This window comes from Myxine glutinosa, chromosome 4, assembly GCF_964187855.1.
Source record: "Myxine glutinosa chromosome 4, kmMyxGlut1.1, whole genome shotgun sequence".
Classification (NCBI taxonomy): Eukaryota; Metazoa; Chordata; class Myxini; order Myxiniformes; family Myxinidae; genus Myxine; species Myxine glutinosa.
In genome coordinates, this window is record NC_136264.1 from 192,928,339 (window position 1) to 192,951,444 (window position 23,106).

Below are 23,106 nucleotides of genomic sequence, written 5' to 3' on the forward strand. Positions count from 1 at the left end.
TTACTGTGAGGTCGGCCCAGGTTTACTGTGAGGTCGGCCCAGGTTTACTGTGAGGTAGGCCCAGGTTTACTGTGAGGTCAGCCCAGGTTTACTGTGAGGTAGGCCCAGATTTACTGTGAGGTAAATAGGCCCAGGTTTACTCGTATAATAGCCCTCATTCATTTGTCCCTCTTTTTTTTCTCATCTATAAAATCTGCTGGCAGGATGGCATAGACTCCAGAGGTATGCATACTCACCTCTCGGCTGTTTCCAGGCAGGAGGATTCATCAATGTATGTGCCGCCGATGGACGTCAAACTGGTTTTCCTTTCTGCAGGCATGAGTCGGTTGACACGAGATGCCACGGTGTACTTAGCGTAGAATAGACAACCTATTGCTGGCACTGTGGCCTAATTACTCATTCCTGTTTTAACCTACGGGGTGGGGGGCACCAGAAGCGCAACTGCGGCCCCAGCAAATGATGCTGCCCACAACCATGTGCTGCTTGTGAAAGAAAATCTGCAAAACTCCACTTCTAGGTATACATATCCAATCTTTTGGGGGGGGGAGGAGGGGTTCTGCCCTCTTCTTCACGGTGGACCCCCAGGAATACCCTCTGGACAGGAGGGTGGACCCTCTCCATATTATCTCCTTTCAACACTCCCAGCCGCTCCATGGTTTGTTCTCCTGCCGAGATGTACGTTTTGCAACATAAGGTTATGGCAGTTGGAAGTCATTATTGAGAGGAAAAAGTGGAGCCAACCAACAATTTCATCAAGTAGTATTACACCGATTGTTTACAACAAACATCATATGGCAGACCTAGTCTCGAACTCCGTGTTATTGTTTTGTCCCTTGTCTTCCTTTGCCATACCACCTCAATGTCAATTCATGACTGTTTCTCAATTTATTCTCTTGCTCTTTCATGAGGATCTATCAATGTGTATTGAAACAATTATCTCCATGCTGTTCCATCTTTGAGGTGTACAGGCCAATATGCATGACTGTGGTTTCACCATATAGTAAGTACGTCAATTGGGGTTGATGTATATGTACCCGACAGCTCTTGTTTAACTTTCGGGCGTTAACCCTTCATCAGAGCAAAGGAGAAAAAGGGTTGAAAGAGAAGCTGTGAAGAATGATGTCATAATTTATAGCAAAGAATTTTTTTTTTCAAGGACATGTTTTTGATCCAGGTGCTGCCACCACTGCATTCAAGGATTCCATCATTCCATTATGGAATGTGATCATCGCACCATACACTGACTGCCTTTTACAAATAGTGTGGGGATGCTGCAGATGCCTATATTACAGTACTGCCATACCGCAGCAATGATGTTGTGATTACCACATACTGCTTGTAAGTGAGAATGACATGGCCCTCATTATTAGCTTTCTTTCCTCATTCGCCTGCTACTCTTTATCTTCCAGCATGTACACGTGCACGTGTTGCCACGGCGACCTGGAGACTTTCTCCAGAATGATTCGATCTACACCGAGGTCAGTACTCTTGCGTTCATATGCGCTCGTTTGCTTTAGTAATAATATTCGCCATTGTATGATTCTGTGCTCTTACTGCAGTCCGGATGTTTGTTACATATGCCACCTAAGTTGGACAGAGGTTATCATTTTACCCCTGTCTGTCTGTGAGCAGGATATCTCAATAACTTAGGACAGATTCGGATATCTCAAAGTTGTGGATGATACGATAATGTTTTCCTTGATTCTTCACCATCGAGTGATTGGGGCCAAAATCGACATTCTAGCACGATATCTCAAAAAACTAGGGAAGAATTGTGAAAAAACTTGCAGTGGTCCAAGTCCAACTCTGCCATAAAGCCCAGATCGGTGGAGTGTTGCAGTGATGGTTGTCCTTCTGGAAGTTTCTCCCATCTCCACACAGGATCTCTGGAGCTCAGCCAGAGTGACCATCGGGTTCTTGGTCACCTCTCTTACCAAGGCCCTTCTCCCCCGATTGCTCAGTTTGGCCGTGCGGCCAGCTCTAGGAAGAGTCCTGGTTGTTTCAAACTTCTTCCATTTAAGAATTATGGAGGCCGCTGTGCTCTTGGGAACCTTCAATGTAGCAGAGATTTTATTGTAGGCTTCCCCAGATCTGTGCCTCGACACAATCCTGTCTCTGAGCTCTGCAGGCAGTTCCTTCGACCTCATGGCTTCGTTTTTTCTCTGATATGCATTGTCAGCTGTGAGACCTTTTATAGACAGGTGTGTGCCTTTCCTAATCATGTCCAATCAATTGAATTTACCACAGGTGGACTCCAATCAAGGTGTAGAAACATCTCAAAGATGATCAAGACAAATGGGAGGCACCTGAGCTAAATTTCAAGTGTCATAGCAAAGGGTATGAATACTTATGTCAATGTGATATTTCAGGTTTTTCTTTTTAATAAATTTGCAAAACTTTCTAAAATCCTGTTTTCTCTTTGTCATTATGGGGTATTGAGTGTAGATTGATGAGGGAGAAAATGAATTTAAACGATTTCAGCATAAGGCTGCAACATAACAAAATGTGAAAAAAGTGAAGGGGTCTGAATACTTTCTGAATGCACTGTATATTGTTACATTTCTCGGGGTAGGCATGAAATACCTCATAGGAAAGTTAGAATCGTAAAGATTAGCATGCTCCCAGTGTCGTGAAGAGGAAGAACCCATCTCGATGTGCATAAGAAGGCTGTCTGTCCGGGTAAGAGCATGTCGTCATAAGGAGGGTGGTTTGTGCTAAGTAATTATAGGGTTTAGGCCCTATCTCTCAATGGTGAAGAAACACTTTAAGATTTAAAAATTCTAGCATCCAGATCCGGATTCGGATCTTCACCAAAATTGAAACAGTTCTTCCTTGTTGCACACCCAACATGCCCACCAAATGTCGCCTGAATTCGTCCATAACTTTTTGAGATCTTGCTCACAGACAGACGGGGGTGAATGTATAACCTCCGTCCACCTTCAGTGGCGGAGGTAAAGTGTAACCTGAAGTTTCTTGCCAAATACTATTACAGCTCTCGTTCCTAGGTTATTGCTTTCCTTTCATTTTCTTTGGCCAAACCTACGAGTGTGAAAATGGTGTCGAAATGAAGTTGTGCACACTTGCATGAACTCTGCTTTATATACAGTTCTCTGATACTGTACACGTACCTGAACACTTAAGTTCTCCATTCGCTCTGCAATATAAAGCAAATGAGTGGAGAGTAGCTTGGCTGTTCCCACAAATTGGTAGCCCTGGGCAGCATCCTGAACTTGAAAACTAATCAAAAGTAACAATAGCTCCTTGGTTGGACATAGGCAGGGCAGATTAGGCTCTTGTGGCAAAATGGGGTCGACCAAGTCCGTCTAATGCATCTAATACTACTATCTGTATAAACAAGTGTAAGAGAAGCTGTAAAGATAACATTAGTTACGTCTGTGCAAGGCCACTGTTTATAACTAATGATACCAAGGAAATCAACATCATTGTCAGGAAACAATTTTGATAAGTGGACATTTTGGTCGACCTTGGCCGGGAGAAGCATCGCGCAAATGCGTTGTGCAGTTACGGTTTGCAAACTGCTTTGAAAGTTCCAATTATCTTGAGAAAGGTTCATTCGTAGATTGAGATTTGATCCACAATTTTGGGACAAAATGAGACGTTTATCGATGCTATCGCCAGAGCAGCATATAATAAATAATGGCACTTTGTGGTTCAGCTGTTATTGGGAAATGAGTGGTGGGGGATTGTGGAGGGTACCTGTGATACAAAAAGGAATGCAGTAATGCACAGTACACCAAGTTTAGTCTTCGGCCACCTTGAGGAATATCAATCTTTATTGTCACGTTGGCATGTTTTGATAAATAAATGGTGTAATGTGATCATGTTTTTATTTTGGAGACAAAAATGAATTGTATTTTAATGATATTGATGAATGACATTTCAATATCCTGTGTGATGACCTTTTTCATGGAAAACAACAGATATCCGGTTTGGAATGCTTTCCTGCAATTTCTGGTGAAATTCCATTGGGCGGTTGTTGCACGCATTCTGCAATATTAATCGTTTGCTTGTTTCTCATTATTCTCCCTGTCCAAATGATCCCAGACAGCTTCTATGATGTTAACGTCAGGTTCTTGGGTATTTCATAGTTGTGCAGTTCTTGATTTTGCTTTTCTTTGGAAATGAGTTTTAATGGCATTTGCAGTGTGTTTGGGGCCATTGTCATGCTGTAAAACAAATTTCTCACCAATTAGCCTCCTTCGTGTTGGGACACCATTGTGGATCAGGATCTGCTTGTACTTGTCAGCATTCAATGTTCCTTCAATTCTCACCAAGTCACCAATGCCAGAAGCAGAAATACATCCCGAAACCTGAACAGAGCCTCCACCAATCCACCATAGGCTGCAGACACATATCCTTGTACTTCTCACTAACCCTCCTTTTAACAGTCTCTTCCTTCTCTTTGTTCCAAAAATTGTAAACTTTGCCTTGCCACTCCAAAAGACATTTCCCAACTGATTAGCATCCCAACTCTGATGTTCTTGGGCATATTACAGTCTCTTGGCTTTGTTATCTTTATGCAGAAAGAGCTTTTTACAGCAACTCGCCCATGTGGAGACAACTTTTGATCAAAGGCCTTCTCACAATAGATGGATCCTCTTGAACCCTTGATGTTTGTGCCAGATCTTGTGTTAAGTTCTGCTCTTGATTTTTTTTTTTTATATTCCTTTTAGGAGGAGTTATCTTTAAGGATTGCTCTTCTGTTTTGCTGAGTTTATTTGGCCTTCTAATCCATTTTCTATCTTTAACTTCACTGGTCTCATTTATGCTTCCGTACTTTTGCTTGAATGCCACATGTGGAAATACTTGTTTTGTGGGATATTTCTATCAAGGAATTGATTGCCTTCTTTTTGTAAAACGATTATTTTGAGTCATCGAGTTTGATATATTGGCTATGGTGCATGTTTATATTACCCATGAAGCCTGGTGTTGGCTCAACGGTTAAGGCGGCTGGCTTAAGATCTTCGGGTCTTGCGTTTGAGCCCCTGTTGTGCTGTTGAAATAACACCAGGTGGGTTGACTCAACCAGTCATCCTTCTGAGGTTGGCAAATTGAGTACCAGCTCACTGGTAATTGGGGCAATGCATCGACACCACAAACGCGCTTCCAGAGAAATGATGCAAACCAGCAGCCACATCCGAAACAGCGACCACATATTACCTGCTAAAAAGAAACAACAAATTATTGAAAAAGATGTGGTGGCCTAAGAGTTTTGCACAGTGCAGTCGGACCCCGGCATTCACAATCACAACATTTGTGGACCCCGCATATTTGCCATTGATAAAATGCAACCTGCTTTCACATTTGCGGCCCTATGCCCCGCGTATTCACTGGTTTTCGCGGAAGAAAAGAAAAAAACATCTCCCACCAGCCGCGCACATTTCACTTCTAAAACCATCTTCCACACGCCACACATAAATGCTGCTGTACGTGCACAACCACGTGATTCGAATTATTTCTGCGGGCATATTCGCGGATTTTCTGAGATGCTTTGGTATTCACGGTTTTTCACGGAATTTTTGATTTTCCCTTAATCACGAATCGCGCCGGGAACCGATTCCCCTTTTTGACAACAATGCCCCCACATTTGTAGATTCGACATTCACGTAATTTTCCAGGAATGTATCCCTCTCGAATGTCGGGGTCCGACCGTACTGTATTTTTGAAATATCATGTTATGTTAATAGTAAGGGAAACATATGAAAATCTGTTAACTAAATTGTTACCAAAAAATTTCTTCACCAATATGTTTGTAAAGGTGTGTAATAACATGTGTTAAAATGTTGAAGGTCAACCCGTGGGAAACCCAGAAAAAAAGCTGTTGAATTCGGGTACCGAAAAATTATTTTCGAGAATTTTTATTTTTTTTAATCGGCCCTTAAGTAACTTATAAGGGGTCAAATAAGGGTTTTTCATGATTCTGAGTTGATTGTTAACATTTATATTTCACCACAGACACTCCTTTGTGGAAAAATAATTTCTAAATATATCTCATTTTCTACTTTGCAGGGCATGGAGTCTAGCAATATGGATGAAGACGTTACTCCACCTGTGCTCAATTGCTTCATCTGTGCACGCTCGGATACACCAGCTGAAAGGCTCATACAGGCAACTCCAAAGGGATACTCAACTTTGTTGAAACAAGCAGAAACTGTCGAAAATGTTACTGTTGTGGAACGTATGAAGGAGGCTCAAAAGGAAGGAAAACTGAGGTACCACCAGAAGTGTAAAAATGATCTGTACAACAACTTTGTTGCAACCACCAAGAAGTCAGCTCAAGCATCAAAGGCAGAGAAAGAGTCATCAAAGTTGAAGAGAAGACGCACTACTTGTGAGTTCAGTTCATCAACTGGCTGCAGTTCTAGAAGATCACAGTCAGTTGACCTCCTGTATAAGGATGTATGCATTCTTTGCAACCAACCAGCCCAGCTCTACAAAAATAATCCAGCACAAGCTAGAAAGAAATACAGAGTGCCAGATAATTTGACTGCAGATACACTGAAGGCAAGCTTGCTGAAGACAGCACGGAGTCGCGGGGATGACTGGGGCACTGAAGTCACTGGACGCCTGGAAGGGATCAACGACTTGGTAGCAGAAGAAACACTGTACCATTTGCGATGCAAACTTATGTTTGCGAGAGGTGACAGTTTGTCCAAGACTGATGAGGAAGGAAAAAGGAAGAGAGGACAGAGGAGTATTGATGAGGAGCGAGAGGCAGTTTTTATTGAATTCTGCGAATGGTTAGACTCAGAATTAGAGCATGGGGTAATGAACATGGACCAAGTCCATGAAAAGCTGCAGGAGTTTGATCAGTCACCAGAGAAGAGCCTTTCTTATTCAAAGCATTGGCTAAAGATAAAACTTCTAGAGAAATACGAAGACACCTTGTATTTCACAACACAGGAAAGAAGGGCAGATGTACTCTGTCTCAAAGATGGCACCGACAATATTCTGCGAGGGCATCATGCTAATCTTGACCATGGAGATGAGAAGACTCAGATCATAAAGACGGCACTCAAGTTCATATCGAATGATATTGCCTTGATTGATTTAGGTCCAAAGTCATACCCCACCACACACAGTATGACTGACATCGATAGTCAGCTGACACTTGTTCCTGCAAGCCTTCAGATGTTCTTGAGACCGATTGTCAAGACAGACGAAAGAGTTGCCGTTTGGGGGGCAGAATTTTATTAAGGCCTGTCGACCTCGGTCTGGAGTATTGCCACACCAAATGGGGCTTGCCATACAACTTGATCATAGATTTGGGTCAAAATGGATGCTCAACAAGTTCCACCGGCTGGGATACACTGAGTCTTACACGGAGACACAAAACTACAAATACTGCTTCCTTAATAGTAGGAGTGGAGATGATGTTCCAGATACTTCTGGCACTCTTGACACCATTGTGGAGGAAACCGATGAACAGATCAATGATGAGGTTGCGGTTGATGCTGCGCTTGAGGATCAATCAGTGATGACAGCCAAAGTGCCAGCCAGTGAAAGTGAATTGTCAAGTAATGATCAGGTGGTCTTTATGGAGGTTGGGGAAACAAACAATGCAGTCACTCAGTTTGTTGGAGACAATATAGATTTAAACATTGTCTCTATTCACGGAAACACTCCCTTTCACTCAATGGGTTGGATCGAAGTCACCTCTCCGGCACCACCTTTGCCAGATCCACAGACAACAGCAGCTTTCCCCCGGGTGAAGTTGAAGGCACTCGACAAAGCTAAGATCCTGAGAGGAACTGAAGTAAAGATTATTCCATTTACGAACAGGAAACAGATAGGAACGAACGCGATCATGTTTCTCCCCCTCGCTGAGCTTTCCTCCTCCCTGACTCATGATCAGCCACTCCTCACTCCAGGTGACACACTCTGGGCAGCGGGGTGGGTGATCAAAGCCAACGATCCTGAGTTCCCACACTCCAACTGGAATGGCTGGATGAAGAGAATCCATGCTAATGATGCAAAGCAGAGCACACAGATCGAGTTCCTCCCAGTTATTGAAGGAGACCCTAATGACCTCAACACCATCTTCACCACTCTGAAAGAGTGCATACGGCGCGCTGGGGTCGCTATAGTGACCTTTGATCTTCCGATTTGGCTGAAGGCTGTGAATATAATAAATCAGGCAAATCTACCCGTCATTCCAAGGTTGGGTGGTTTTCACCTGCTGAAGTCTTATCTTGGATCAATGGGTAACATCATGGAAGATTCTGGACTACTAGATGTGATCCAGTTGATCTATCCTGGAAGTACGACAGCCAACCACATCATGGATGGAGGATGTTTTGACAAGGCAATCCGTGTTCACCTCCTCATCGATGCAGCCATCTATCAACATCATGAAACTTGCCTTCACTGAGGAGGAGCGTGGTGACATGAAGACCTTCATGGAGAAGGTGGCTGATGGGAAGATGGGAGTCAGACACTCAGACCCAGTAGTGCCAGTGTTTGAGCAAAGGTTTGAAGAAACCTTCAAACGACTCGCAAAAGGAGGAAGAACACCTGCACTCTGGGTGGAGTACCACCACATGGTAGATGTGATCAAGGTCTTTATCAGAACCGAGCGACTTGCAGACCACAATGGGTGCTACTTTGTGTGTAAATGTAAAAGTGAAAATATAAATGTTAACAATCAACTCAGAATCATGAAAAACCCTTATTTGACCCCTCATAAGTTACTTAAGGGCCGATTTAAAAAAATAAAAATCCTCGAAAATAATTTTTCGGTACCCGAATTCAACAGCTTTTTTTCTGGGTTTCCCACGGGAGTTGACCTTCAACATTTTAACACATGTTATTACACACCTTTACAAACATATTGGTGAAGAAATTTTTTGGTAACAATTTAGTTAACAGATTTGTGAAATATCTCATAAAATGCCCTTACTATAATGGGATATTTAGCTCGGCAAAAATATTTACTGCCTCAGTACTAAAAGCTAAACACAAATAACAGTCTGATACAAATGTTTGTCATTGTGAAAGGATATTAAAAATACCGATAATAAAATTAATTATCTGACATTGAAGGAATGAAGCCGCAATGGTGAAACTCTTTTTTGTATACATAGTTGTGGCTCATGGAAGACCTAGGACACAGAACAGATCAGGACACAACATAACAAAGGGAACAGCAGGAGAAAGGGGAAATGCCAATTGCTTTACGCCTTTTGCTTCACGCACACAGGTTAATAACATTTATCTGTTAATAACTGTTAATATCTGTTAATAATGTTAATAACATTTATTTATCTGCATGTTCCTGCAGTCAAATTGGGTTACTTTGAACGTTTTGACTGTAATATTGACTATCTGATCCAGTGACAAGGTAAAAGGGCTAATGCTAATGCATGAGACAATGCTTCTCTAACGGTCTACAGATGTGATGGCCACAAGTATTCAGTTTTTTTTTAGTTTTTTTCCCCATTTACGTCACTACATTGTTGTGGGTGGAAGCGAAATGGCCCAGATTTAGGACGACGCATGAGAAACATGACATGGGGAGATGTGAGTTCAAGGAGACAAAGTTCAAGCAAAAGTTTCACTATAATGAGACAGATGCTCGTGTTAGGGATTTGCTGAAATCCAATTATGGGCATGTACCCTATTCATTGTACCTGGGAAGGCAACGGTAAATGACCCGGCATAACCTTTGCCAAGAGACTGCTTCGGTCGCACGGACACTCCGTGGGCAATATCGCACATTGACGACGATGATTCATTGTATAGCTTCATACACAAAACTTTCTGATCGCAGACCAGTAACTAATCTATAGGTTCCGGTGTAATTCTGTGTTGTTTTCCTATGCGATGATCATTAAGTTTGTAGCTTATGCATTTCAGAGCCGATGATTTGTTTGTGATTGAACTGTTTGTTTTTCAACACAATTAGTCAGCTCAACTATGTTAACAAATATAATTTCGTTCAAAATTTTGGGAGATTAGCAAACCTGTACATTTTTGGAATCATCAGAGCATGGAGAATCCGAAAATCAATGTTGGCACAGACACCTGCATGGCCGCCATTTTGGATTTTCAATATGGCCGCCATAAAATACATATTTTGTGCTATCTCGGCTTCTCGTCAACCTAGAAACTTAATTAAATATGCTAATCCTATGTTTTCTGGGTCAAGGAATCCAATAAAGGCCTCAAAATAGTGCTCAGGATTATAGAAAAGCAACAAACAAAGGTAATTGAAAACCATCGTCTTTATATTTGTGATATAACTGTATTACATAATACATGATATTGCAGGTCCTTTGAAGTTATAGGTATGGGTTTATAAAGCAATTAAGCAGCCTTGTTAGTATCAGATTGAACTATAAGTCCGATACACAGGATCTACGAGGTCTATACCGTTCAGGAATATGCTTTTACAGATCTTCATCACTGTCCTGAGTGTCATTTTCACAAAGGTGTCTACGCAAATGTAAACATTAATTTTTGGATTCCTCATGCTCTGAATATTCCAAAAATGTATAGTTTTGCTAATCTCCAAAAATTTTGAACGAAAAAACATAGTGAACCTGACTAAATCGATCTACAATGATTTTTAACTTCAAAACCGATCAGCTTTAGTTTGCTATTAAAATATTACGTAACACTCATTTACTGATCAACTGAAACAATGTTTTTCACATTAAAATAAGAGATTTAAAGAAAACACGTTACCTAATGTGCAGTGAATTGGTCGTGTTTGTTAACATTTCCATGTCACTTCCTGGCAGTTCTTCTGCCTGTAATGGTGTTTAGCCACTCTGTGTAGTCTTGCACTGTACTCGCACATTCCCTTTTACATGGTTGTCAAAACAGATGCAGTGCAGCCTTCCAGGCAAGTGGTTCGGATTTGAGTTTGTACAAGGACCTTCCATAACGTGGGCACGCTGCCATCGGACACAGATATAATGAGCTGCGGAGCAGGAGATCACATCCATAGGGATTTTAAAATATCAACCAAATGCCACGATTTGGAGAATATAACATGTGAACAGAAATTGTGCAAAAGCTAAAACACAAGTGAACAAAGCAAACCATCTATAAACAAATTGTAACACTAGAACGGCACTCGGTAGAGGGCATACCCCTGCCAGGCTGCACAGTTTACGTTTTGTAGCCCACCGATAGGCCGGATCTGCAGCCGGACTGTCTAATCAGCTTGTTATAGTCACCAACCCAATTCCTCCAAATTTTGTCCAAATCCGTCCATAAGTTTTTCAGATATCCTGCTATAAATCGTCTTTGGCCCTATCACTCAATCGTGAAGAATCACTTACAAATTTTAAAAATATATTTTCATATCCAAATCGAGATCTTCACCAAAATCGAATACATTTGTCCTTGTCCCCTACCCAACTCATCCACCAAGTTTCGTCCAAATCCGTCCATAGGTTTTACAGATATACTGCTCACAGACAGACAAACAGGGGTTAAAACATAACCTCCATCCACCTATGGTGGATAACAGACTATCTTGCCAACTCTGGTAGATGTATTAGCTTCCATTAATTTTACCAAGATAACTAGTATGTGGTGTTTTATGTAAAATTGTATACTATATATAAACTTGGATTAAAAAGTAAATTTTAAATCAGTTAGAGGAATAAATAGCAGTCAATGGGCAGCAGAGTGGAGTAAAAAAAACAAAGCAGGAAATGTATGGACATATAATAACGGTGTGCCAACAACTATAATTCATCCAGGAAAAAAGTTAGTGAAATCACACTGCTCTCTCTATCTTTATCTCTACCTCTCTCTCTCTCTGTCTTTCTTTTCCTCTCTGTCTTCCTCACTCTCCCTCTCCCTCTCTTGCTTGTTAGGGATTGCTAAACTTGCAATTTATAAAACTAGGAAGGTTTAAATAGAATGGTAAAGATGAAAATGTACTCTCATGCTTTAAAGGAATGGTGTTGGCCCATGTAATATGAGAGCAAGCTTACCTTTTGAGTATGGGAAGGGAAAACGACCCTTGGTGTACAGATGAGGTTTTGAGGTTTTTCTTGTGAATCGTATAACCTCAGGGTAAGCACCTTCCAGGTACAATGTGGAGACATATTGTATATATATGTTCATATATATTGTTGCGGAACCCTGGTCTGTCGACGTACTAAGGGGGGGTGCGGGGGAGGGTTAAGTCCCCGTTTCCCCACAGACACCGGATCCACGGGCCGTTGATCGCGAGATGAAAGTCGCCCGGCGGGTTGCAGAGCAACTCTAATCGCCAATCCCCCAATCACGGGCGGAAGGGTTATCGACCTTGATCCGAATACCTTCGAGACCACGTGGCTGGGAAGACCGGGAATTGAACCCCTCGCGATCCCACACCTATTCCAATCAGGTGCGCCGAGCGGGTCCCGCGGTGTGGTTCGCGGTTTTACCCTGCGTGATCTAGGGGCCTAATTGAGCATCACGATTTGGTTTCGGACGATGCTGGGTCAATGGGGAAAAGCACGCACATGAGCAGGTCGAGAGGAAACAAAATGGACACGTCTTTTATTCACAAGAGCAAAAAAAAAAAAGGACGAGAAGCAGGCTTAGCCTAAATTCTTACCTATCTATTACCAACACAGGCACCTGGCACACTCGCACACACAGGGAATGAATCACATTGGTTTGACTCATACCGGGAGACGTGGGGACGCTGAGTCTGGTGGGGGCCGCTCCTGTGTGCAGCGCCCGGGTCGATCCGGACGAGCAGCTTGAGGGAAGGTCCACTCTGAGGACGATCCGCCGCTTGAAGGAAGGTCAGCACCGAGGACGATCCGCCGCTTGAAGGAAGGTCAGCACGGAGGACAAACCAGGAGAGAGAGCTCGAAGAATGATCGGCACGGACCTTTATCGGGTGGAATGTTCTTCTAGAAGATTCCACGGCCTCCCATTGGTCGCTGTTGGTCACGTGCGGTCACTCAGCCCCACCTCCTTCTGGAAGGTTCCACGGCCTACCATTGGCCGATGTTGGTCACGTGTAGTCTTCATAAAGCCACGCCTCCCTCTGGAAGGTTCCACGGCCTACCATTGGCCGATGTTGGTCACGTGCGGTCGTTCATTCAGCCACGCCTCCCTCTGGAAGGTTTCACGGCCTACCATTGGTTGGTGTTGGTCACGTGCGGTCATTCATTCAGCCCTGCCTCCCTCTGGAAGGTTCCACGGCCTACCATTGGCCAATGTTGATCACGTGCGGTCGTTCATTTATGAACTAACGTTTGCTTCGAGGGGTTGGAATCCTGCCTAACTCAACACATATCTGCTTTAATTACTACACAATGGAAAGGGAGCTAATCTTTACATTTAATAAGAAATAACTGACTGGTTCAGGCTACATGTTGTCGTGTAATTAACTAGGGGGGGGGGGGGGGGGGGAGTCTCTTTTATTGCTCAACCGTAACAATATGTATGTATATATTTATACATAGGAAGGCTTTATGTTTATAAAAGTGTATAAACCTGTTGATATTATATCCTTTTCTCTTTTTTGGCAATAGTTTGTCGAATTTATTTTCTTGTAAAATTATTTGTTGCAAAATTGTTTGTGTGTTTTTTGTGATCGTTAGTGAGAAAAAAATTTTGCTTGCAAAAACGAAGATTTTTCAAGTACTGTATATTGGTCGGTTGCGTTTGTGGTTCTATCTGTCTGTCTGTTTGTCTGTTTGTTACTTGCAAAATCGAAGACTGTTCAAGTATATTGGTCGGTTGCGTTTGTGGTTCTGTCTGTCTGTTTGTCTGTTTGTTTGTCACCGGCCTACAGGTCACAATTCGAAACCGATCGTCACAAAACTTCAACTTGTATAGGTCGTCCCAATTGAGAAGCCTATTGTTTTTGGGGTCAAAAGGTCAAAAGGTCAACATAGGCCAAAGGTCACCAACTTTGCCAAATTTCTAAAATCCTCAATTTTCATCCGATTGCCTTGAAATTTGAAGAGGACTTGCATATCTGGTCACTGAATTCAACCACCAAGTATATTGGAGGTCAACATCGGCCAAAAGGTCAACATCGGCCAAAAGGTCAACATAGGCCAAAAGGTCAACATAGGCCAAATTTCTAAAATCACCAATTTTCATTTGATTTGAAATTCTCAGAGGATTTACATATATGGTCACTGAATTCAACCACCAACTATTTTTGAGGTCAACATAGGCCAAATTTGAACAGACAGACACAAACAGACAGTCAACATAGGCCAAGTTTTTTAAATCCTCAATTTTCATCTGATTGACGACAATTGAACAGTATTTTTTTTTTTTTTTTTTTTTTTTTTGTATACTGAATCGAGGCTCGTGAAAGAGCTAACATTTACTTCACAAACAAATCAACCAGACAAACAAAATATATAAAAAGAGGGAGCGGAAAAACAAGATGGGGAGAGAAGGGGAAGCACACAAACACAACATTTGAGAGCAGGGAGATGTGTGGAAGGGAGAGGGCTTGGGGGGCGGAGGCGTGGGAAGGGGGGGGGGGGAGGGAGAAGTATAAAACACAAGGACACCAAGGACTTCCAGGACAGAAGTTGGTATTTCAAAAAAGTGGAATTGGGGTGAAATTAGCAGGGGTAGAAAAGATCAAGGTTTTGGATGGGGGAAGATAAGAGATGGTGGTGAACAGCTGTTTTAAAGACCTGGAGGGTGGAGTGGGATTGAAGAGAGTGAGGGAGTTTGTTCCAGAGGCGGGAGAAAAGAGGAATGAAGGAGTGAAGGTGAGCAGAGAGTCTTGATTTTGGCAGTTTGACCATAAGAGGGTTGCAGGCAGATCTTGTGCGACCTGTAGGAATATTTGCGGGACAGAGCCCAGAGAGAGCTGGGGGGGGCAAGGCCAGAGAGGAGTCGATAGAAGACGGAAAGACCACCAACCTGCCTGTGGTGAGTGAGCGAGAGGCCCTTGGAGTTAGCTTCATCGCGGGAGATTCCAATGATTCTGAATGCTTTGGTTTCAACAGCGTGAAGAAGAGCTAGTTTTGAGGCAGGAGCACCAGCCCAGAGGGGAGAGCAGTATTCCATTGAGCTGCAGATGAAAGCCTTGTATGTGGTGAGGAGCTCAGGTGTGCCAAGGAAGGACTTCGCACGACGGAGGATGCCCAGTCGGCGACTGGCTTTGGAGGACAGATTTGAAATGTGGTTTTCCCAGGAAAGATCATGGCAGATAGTGAGACCCAAAAGCTTGAGTGACAGAACTTCTTGGAGAGGATTATTCAGAAAGTGGGTCACTAAATAGGGAAACTAACTGTTTTTGAGGTCAAAGGTCAATTCAAGGTCAACCTTACAAAATCATCATTTTTCATCTGAAAAATCGCCACTTTTCTTCCTGTTGACCCGAGCTTTGATCAAGATTGTCAATTTTGATCTTGATGAAAGGGACAATTTGCTGTATCAATGGAATTTTTTTTTCTTGGGGGTGGGGGCGGATTTTGCAAGTATCGTGCTCCGCATGACGTCTTCTTGTTTTGTGTTTTTTGATACTTTTATAATAAAAGCACACAAAAGTCTCCCCCTATTTTTCTCTCTCTCTCTCTCTCTCTCTCTCTCTCTCTCTCTCTCTCTCTCTCTCTCTCTCTCTCTCTCTCTATCTCTATCTCTATCTCTATCTCTCTCTATCTCTCTCCCTCACTCCCTCACTCCCTCACTCCCTCACCCCCTCACTTTCCTCCTCTTTTCCCCTCTCTCCCTCTCCGCCTCCGTTGTTTCTCCACCTCGTGTTGCCTCATTGCCTCTGCACATCACATCCTGCATCATCTGCATCCTGCTGGGTCTGGCAGGCCTTTGAGAGGGATATATTGCAGTTTCCAGTGAAAAACCCACAGACTGTATTCCGCATTACTAGGTTGTCTTATTTAATTACAGTAAAATTTGGAATTCCACTTTTGTTACCAATATATAGAACGGGCACCAAAAGCCAGCCTCACATCGGAGTCATTTGGGCCTGTGAGTGCCAGGCGATTTGATTTCTTCTGAAGAAACGGATTGTGTCCATTTTAAATTTTAATTATAAATGCCGCATTAAATAAGAATGGAGGTAATGATATCGATGCATTTGTAATTCTCGTGAAAAGCATTTGGATATGTGCCAGTTTATGCTGGTATCACTCACGTACATCACACTAACGCGTTACTCGCTCGTGAGTAATAGCTTGGGGTTCATGCAGAAGAATATGTGTGGCCGGCTTAAAAGTTTATACAGTATTCAATTAGTTCTCCAAATATTCATTATAGCAGATAAACAGGCATGGCACGAAGGGCACTCTGCCACAATAAGAAGACTGAGTGGTGATACCCGCAAGCCAGAGCAGGTAAACACGTTAGCCCTTTGCCAAGAGTCATTAGTGAGTCATTTTGGATTTGCACTTTCGATCCAATAGCAAGGTTGTTTTTCTTGGAACAAGCTCAATTTCCAAAGGCTTGAAATCTAGATCCGTAAGATACGTCTTGAGCCAGATTTGAACCCAGTATCTCTGGGATGCCAGTCTTACATCCTTGCCATCATGCCACGGTAGCTGTTGTGTCCATTACTTGTACATGTTGTTTACAATTAATGGGTCAACGTTCTTTCTTCGACATTGATCTTAGGCTTGGACGCACTGTACTTCATACGCTTGGGAAAGAACACGAGTAGATATCAGTGTGTTTCACATGAATTGGGAGGACATTTCACATGAATTGGATTTCACAAGACAATTGGCACATCATCAATTCAAATTTAACCTGGGATCCCAGTATTTCTGCGATCTCAGTATTTCTGTATTTCTGGAAGAGCCAGCATTTCCGGCCTGGAATATCAAACAGGCAAATCACAATTTATGAGCATTTTAACAAACTAATGAATTGTTGAATATAATTAGTGCATTGGTGAAATAGCTCAAATTTTACGGATTTGCTATCAAATCATAATTGACAAAATGGCAATTTTGCACGAAACCCATTCAGCAAATAACTGGAAACTTTGTTCGTTTTAATTATATTTTTGTCAAACCTGTCTCGCTGCATGTTTGCCTGCATCTGCTTCCCTCATCTCATACCCACTCCACCTATGTAATTCCGAGGAGAAAAGTGGGGCAGGCATGCATGGACATCAGTAATATTATACAGTGCTCTCCATAAGTATTGGAACAACAAAACAACAAACAACATGCATTTTAAGGCCATTTTCCCTGCTAGAGTGGGGGTTAGCCTTGCGGTCCCCATGACAATCTTCTCCATTTTGCCCTATTTTCTGCATCTCTCCTTGTTAACCCCCTTTCCCGCATTTCTTCTTCCACCATCTTTAGCCAAGTCTTTCTCGGTCTTCCCCGTCCTCTACTTCCTTCTACATTCATTTCCATCACTCTTCTCAACCAGTCACTTTCATCCTTCCTCAACACATGACCAAACCATCTCAACCTGTTCCTCTTCACAGCATCAATCACAGGCTCTATTCCCATCATCCATAAGTATTGGAACAGTGAAGTCAAATTTGTTATTGTTGCTATATACTCAAGAAATTTGGATTTGAGATCAAAAGATGAATTTGAGGCAGAAGGAAGACTATGAGAAAGAGTAGTACAGAATGTCATCTTTTATTTCTTGGTATTTCTATGTATATATGTTTTACCATTGTAGAACAATAACACTTTTTATGTTCACAGTCTCCCCATTTTAGGTTAGCGAAGTATTGGAGCAGATGACTTGCAGGTATTTCTTGTTGCATTGATCGTTCACACATTAAAGGGCCGTGAATGTCTAGTCTTGGATTTAGCCTTTGCTTTTGCCTTGGTGTCTACCTTTGGAGTCAGTAGGCATAAACCAACATGAAGACCAGAGAACTGTCTATGAACAAAAAACAAGCAACTTGGGAGCTGAAAGAACAGAATAATTCAATTACAACCATAGCACATAAATCGGGCATTGCAAATACAACAATTTGGAATATCTTGAAAAAGAAAGAAACCGCTAATGCACTTAGCAATAGACAATGGCCAGGTCGGCCAAGGAAAACAACTGCGGTTGATGACAGAAAAATAATCTGAGCTGTGAAGAAAAACCCTAAAACAACTGTCATAACATCACCAACAACCTCCAGAGGGCAGGGGTGAAAGTATCCAAATCTACCTTTCACAGAAGACTTTGACAGCAGAATTACAAAGACTACACCACCAGATGCAAATCTCTCATCAGCACCAAAAATAAAAAGGCCACATTGGAATTTGCCAGGATGTGTACAGAGGAGAACCGATAGAGTTCTGGAACAAAGTTTTATGGACAGATGAGACCAAGATAAATATTTACCAAAGCGATGGAAAGACGAAAGTATGGAGAAAGGAAGGAACTGTGGATGATCCAAAGCAAACGACCTCATCTGTGAAGCATGGTGGAGGTAGTGTCATGGCTTGGGCTTGCATGTCTGCCTCTGGAACTGGCTCACTCATCTTTATTGATGATGTGACTAACGAGGGCAGCAGCAAAATGAATTCGGAAGTGTACAGAAACATTTTGTCTGCCAATGTACAAGAAAATTCCTCCAAACTCTTTGGACGGCACTTCACCATGCAGCAAGACAATGACCCAAAACACACTGCCAACGCAAAGAAGTTGCTCTATTCTATGTCTGTGGCCCCTGGTCCTGTCACCATCCATTCTGTTGAAAAACTCGTCTGCATTTATTTTGTTTGTACACTTCATTATCTTCTAATATTTTTTCAGTCGATGTGTCAATATGAAACACTTGAATGTGCCAATGATAGTAAAAGTACGTTTTTGTGTTCATCCTCACATTATTATTATGATCTATCTTTGGTTTTGACAGCTCCAGAACCATGACCATGAAACTCAGAATGTGCCTCACACCTGGCGTAATGAGGGTGATATGGCAACGGAAGCCATAAACCTCAGGAAGTACTTTTTGTGAGGGCATTTCATGTGAGTGTCACTTCTTGGTTCCTTTGAAATCATACCACTTGTATTCCTGATTGTGAGGTTTACCGGTTACACTCACTTGTGCCCTTTCTGATGAACATCAAAGTGAGGTCTCGAGTTCTCAATTTTGTCCCCTGCCCTGCAGGTCAGGCTTAGAGCTTTCAACGCTGCATTTTATTCTCTCTGATTTCATATATTTTTACTTGTTGGAACATGGCCTGTCTTTCCATCCCAACTCAATGTGCTCGTATTAGATTGCTATGAAATCACACAAAAATGGTGTTGCTGATTGCACTCTTTGCTCAAGACCGCATGTGCCGGCACATAGCTATCACGCCATCCTATCAGATCACACTGGATGCACGAAATAACAAGTTACTTGTGATGTGTGGAGATGGTGATACATTTATGACATCGATGAACATTGAATAAAGTGGAATTGCCTGGTGCTTGCTTCTTTGTTGAACATAGTACTGTATGTCCTTTGGGTTGCAAAACTGACATTTCCTTATGCACTGCATGAAACCTACTGATTCCCAGCAGCTGTGTCGTGGAATTTTTTTTTGCTGCTTGGGTGCAGTGTGTGATAGTCAGCAGTTGTTCCAGTTTGGTGCTGTAAGTGGCATTGTGTTGTTAAATGCGTGCAGTGTATGACAGTGAGTAGGTCTGCAAGATGAGTGCAACATATGACTGGATTTGAAGAACACTCTGTGGAGAACAATGTTGGAGATGCTGTCGGTTCCTTTGTTTATTTATTTTTTTGTATGCAAAGTCCAGTCTCGTGGAAGGGCTAGTACTGATGCTGTCGGTTGTGCCTGATGCCAGAGGTTGTGCCTGATGCCTGAGCTTGTGCCTGATGCCAGAGGTTGTGCCTGATGCCAGAGCTTGTGCCTGATGCCAGAGGTTGTGCCTGATACCAGAGCTTGTGCCTGATGCCAGAGGTTATATGGGAATACACAACAAATATCATTAAATATAATGTTCCACAGGCACTCACTCACACAAAGGGGAGCCAGGCAAGGACTTAAAGTGATGCATTGTCCTTCCACTGGCAACATGGGGGCGACCCAGGGAGGCACGGGCTCTGTTCACTGGTGTCCATCCTCTGCCGCTCCTGGTCTCTCTGCTTAGTCACTCTTCACGCATCCTCCTCGGAATTCAACTCTGGACTTGGAACTCTCCTCACTCTGGACTCAACTCTCACAAGTCTCAATTCATCAGTGTGCTTCCGTGGCCTTTTATGCCCTCCCAAATGACCACGCCCAATGTCTTCCAGCGCCCTTCGCTCATGTCCCTACATTAAGAGCACGCCGCACATGCTGAGGCTATGCCGCACAGGTGGGGTGGTGCACCTGGCACCACTAAAAACAATGGTGCACCACCATACAGGCCAATCGAGTAGAGTGGCTGTATCGGGTTTCATAGCAATCGGTTGGTAAATAAAGGATGAGTATGGATCTGAAGTTTCAGGAGGTAACCTTGTCTCGCACTGCGCGGGGGACGGGCTATGAACAAAAACAATGATAACATTGTAACAAAGCATGTATTAATTAATACTAATAATTTTAACAAAAATAATAGCAACACAGTAGCAGCACAGCAGGCAGGTATGTTGCAAGGTGGTGAAGACCAATGAAAATTTGTTTCAATGGACCAATGGGCTCACTCGTGTTGGTGAAACAATGCAGAGGTTTCATGTAAGAATGATTGCACACGGGAAGAGCGGCCTGGTAAACCCAGATAAATCTATTGGTTGTCCACTATTCACTCGTCACTTTACTTGCGCTTATTGAGTTCCATTTGTTGGATCGACGAGGAGTAATGTCCAGAAAGAGGATATGAAATGTAAAATAATAGTAACTCAATTACATTAGCGAAGATGAACTTTCTGGATTTTTAATTAACTCAGAACTCCATATCCATATGAAAGAATCGACGATGAAACGATGTGTATGCAACATTACGGCGAAAGCAAATCACCTTCATTTTTTACACTTAACCAATGGACTCTTAGTGAGACAGAGTACGTAATGATTGGATGCAAACATCCGGTTACAGACACAACACAACAGATCATAAATGATTGCTTCGATCGATCAGCAAATCGAATATCTGATGGAAATTAATTAATAGCCATAGAATCAAGACCAAACCTCCCAAGAAACAACTAAAAGAGGTTTGGTAAATTGTCTCCCAGATTAATTGGAAAGGATGATCAAGTGGAACTCCCATTGCAACACATGGAAGGAATTCTGGATATGATTGACCATCGAATGTACAAAGTGTAACCAAAATAACTTGATCATCAAAATTATGTTGGATCACAAAGGGATACAAATAATTAATCAATATTGAAAGAATACGACAACAGGAGGAAGTGTGGAGAAAAAGTCCAGAAACACTACAACAAGAGCCAACAAGGGTTGTTTCTTTCTTCCATGGGTTTCAATTTCTTCCATGGGTTGATATTTATATTAATAATATTAATAATATAAATACTTTAATATTTATATCATAATAAATAATAATGTAAAATAATAATAATTAATACAATATGAATTTTTAAATAAACAATATTAATAATATCAGTAGTAATTGAATAATATTGACGTCACAATATTCAAATATTATTCACATGACCAACAAAAGGACCAAATAGGGAACAAAAGGATTAACTGGAGTAAAGCTATGGATCTTAATAGCAATAGTACTGAGTGATATGGATCAGAGTATTCCATTGAGCTGCGGATGAAAGCTTTGTATGTGGTGAGGAGCTCAGAAGTGCACAGAAAGGACTATGCATGGCGGAGGATGCCCAGTCGGCGACTGGCTTTGGACGCCGGCTTGGAAATGTGGTTTTCCCAAGAAAGATCATGGCAGATAGTGAGACCCAAAAGCTTGAGTGACAGAACTTCTTCAAGAGGATTCTTCAGAAAGTAGATGGGAGGGTTGTCCAGACGTTCTTTTCGGAGAGACATCGTAAGAGTGTGAGATTTGTCAGGATTGAAAGACACTAGGGCATGCCCGTACTATATCTATATCTAAAATTATATCCCCCCCTCTATTTACATGAAATGGTTTGGTCCATGAAATGTTTTGGTTCATTCGCAACGCCAAAGCGAACGGCGAACGCTTTACATGAAATGGTTTGGTGCATGAAATGTTTTGGTCCATTCGCAACGCCAAAGCGAACGGCGAACGGCTTGCGAGTACAGTGACAATCCCCCCGGGGTTTTTATTAGTTTTAAAACATAGTTTAACGCCAACATAGCGCCAACATAGTTTGCAAACGTGAAATAAATGAATACGCTCTCAAATGTGCCATCCGAGGCAGAGTGTGTCCGCCACGTTCGGCACACGCGATAGCTCGCTGCTCTCTGATTGGTTGAATCGTTTTTTGGACATAGCTCGGTAAGTAATTGTCCGATTAATATGAAACCTTGAAAAGGCACATCCTCGGGTCCCCAGCAATATACCTGGCAAGTTTAAAGTATATCGGACCCGTGGTTGTCGAGAAACAGCGGTCACAGACAAACAAACGTACAAACAAACACACAGAGATTACTGGAATTATAGATAGATGTTCCACTTTTGTTTGACCATTTTGTTATATTGTCCAGGTCTGCAGAGAGTGTAGAGGCTGCTGCCTGCCGATCTGAGGGTTGCGATCTGGAGCGGCAAAGAGTGGAGTCATCAGCAAAGAGAGAGAGAGAGGATTTTCTCGAGAGTATGAGAGATCATTGATGAAGACCAGAAAAAGCACAGGGCCCAGAACACTGCCTTGGGGAACTCCAGCCAGAACAGGAAGGGGCGATGAGAGAAATCCATTCAGGGCCACACGTTGACTACGACCAGAAAGGAAGTCTGCAAGCCATGTGTGGAGGTTTCCATGGATACCATAGGAGGAGAGTTTGGTGAGCAGGGCGGGGTGCCGGACCGTATCGAAGGCACGTGATTTGTCAAGGGAGACAGCTCTAATTTCCTGTTTGGCATTGAGGACCTCCATCCAATGTTGAGACAGCAGAAGCAGCATGTCCAGAGTAGAATGACTTGATCTGAATCCAAATTGATGATCGGAGATCAAGCCATTGGAGAAGAGGAAAGATTTGATGTCAGAAGCAATGATGGATTCCATGACTTTGCTGATTATTGGAAGCAGGCTGATTGGTCTGTAGTTGCTGGGATCTGTTTTTGCAC

The 23,106-nt window shown here is 42.5% G+C and overlaps 1 protein-coding gene across 2 annotated transcripts in view; it reads left to right on the forward strand.

Annotated features, from left to right (window-relative positions):
- Positions 1-19,357, forward strand: part of FHIT (fragile histidine triad diadenosine triphosphatase) — a 153,014-nt gene extending 133,657 nt beyond the window's left edge. For both annotated transcript variants that reach the window (XM_068114153.2, XM_068114152.2), the window contains exons 5-6: positions 1,410-1,478; positions 18,800-19,357. In XM_068114153.2, the coding sequence (XP_067970254.1) occupies positions 1,410-1,478; positions 18,800-18,901 (171 nt within the window). In that variant the 3' untranslated portion in view covers positions 18,902-19,357. The remainder of the gene's footprint in view (positions 1-1,409; positions 1,479-18,799) is intronic.
- The last annotated feature ends 3,749 nt before the right edge of the window (positions 19,358-23,106 follow it).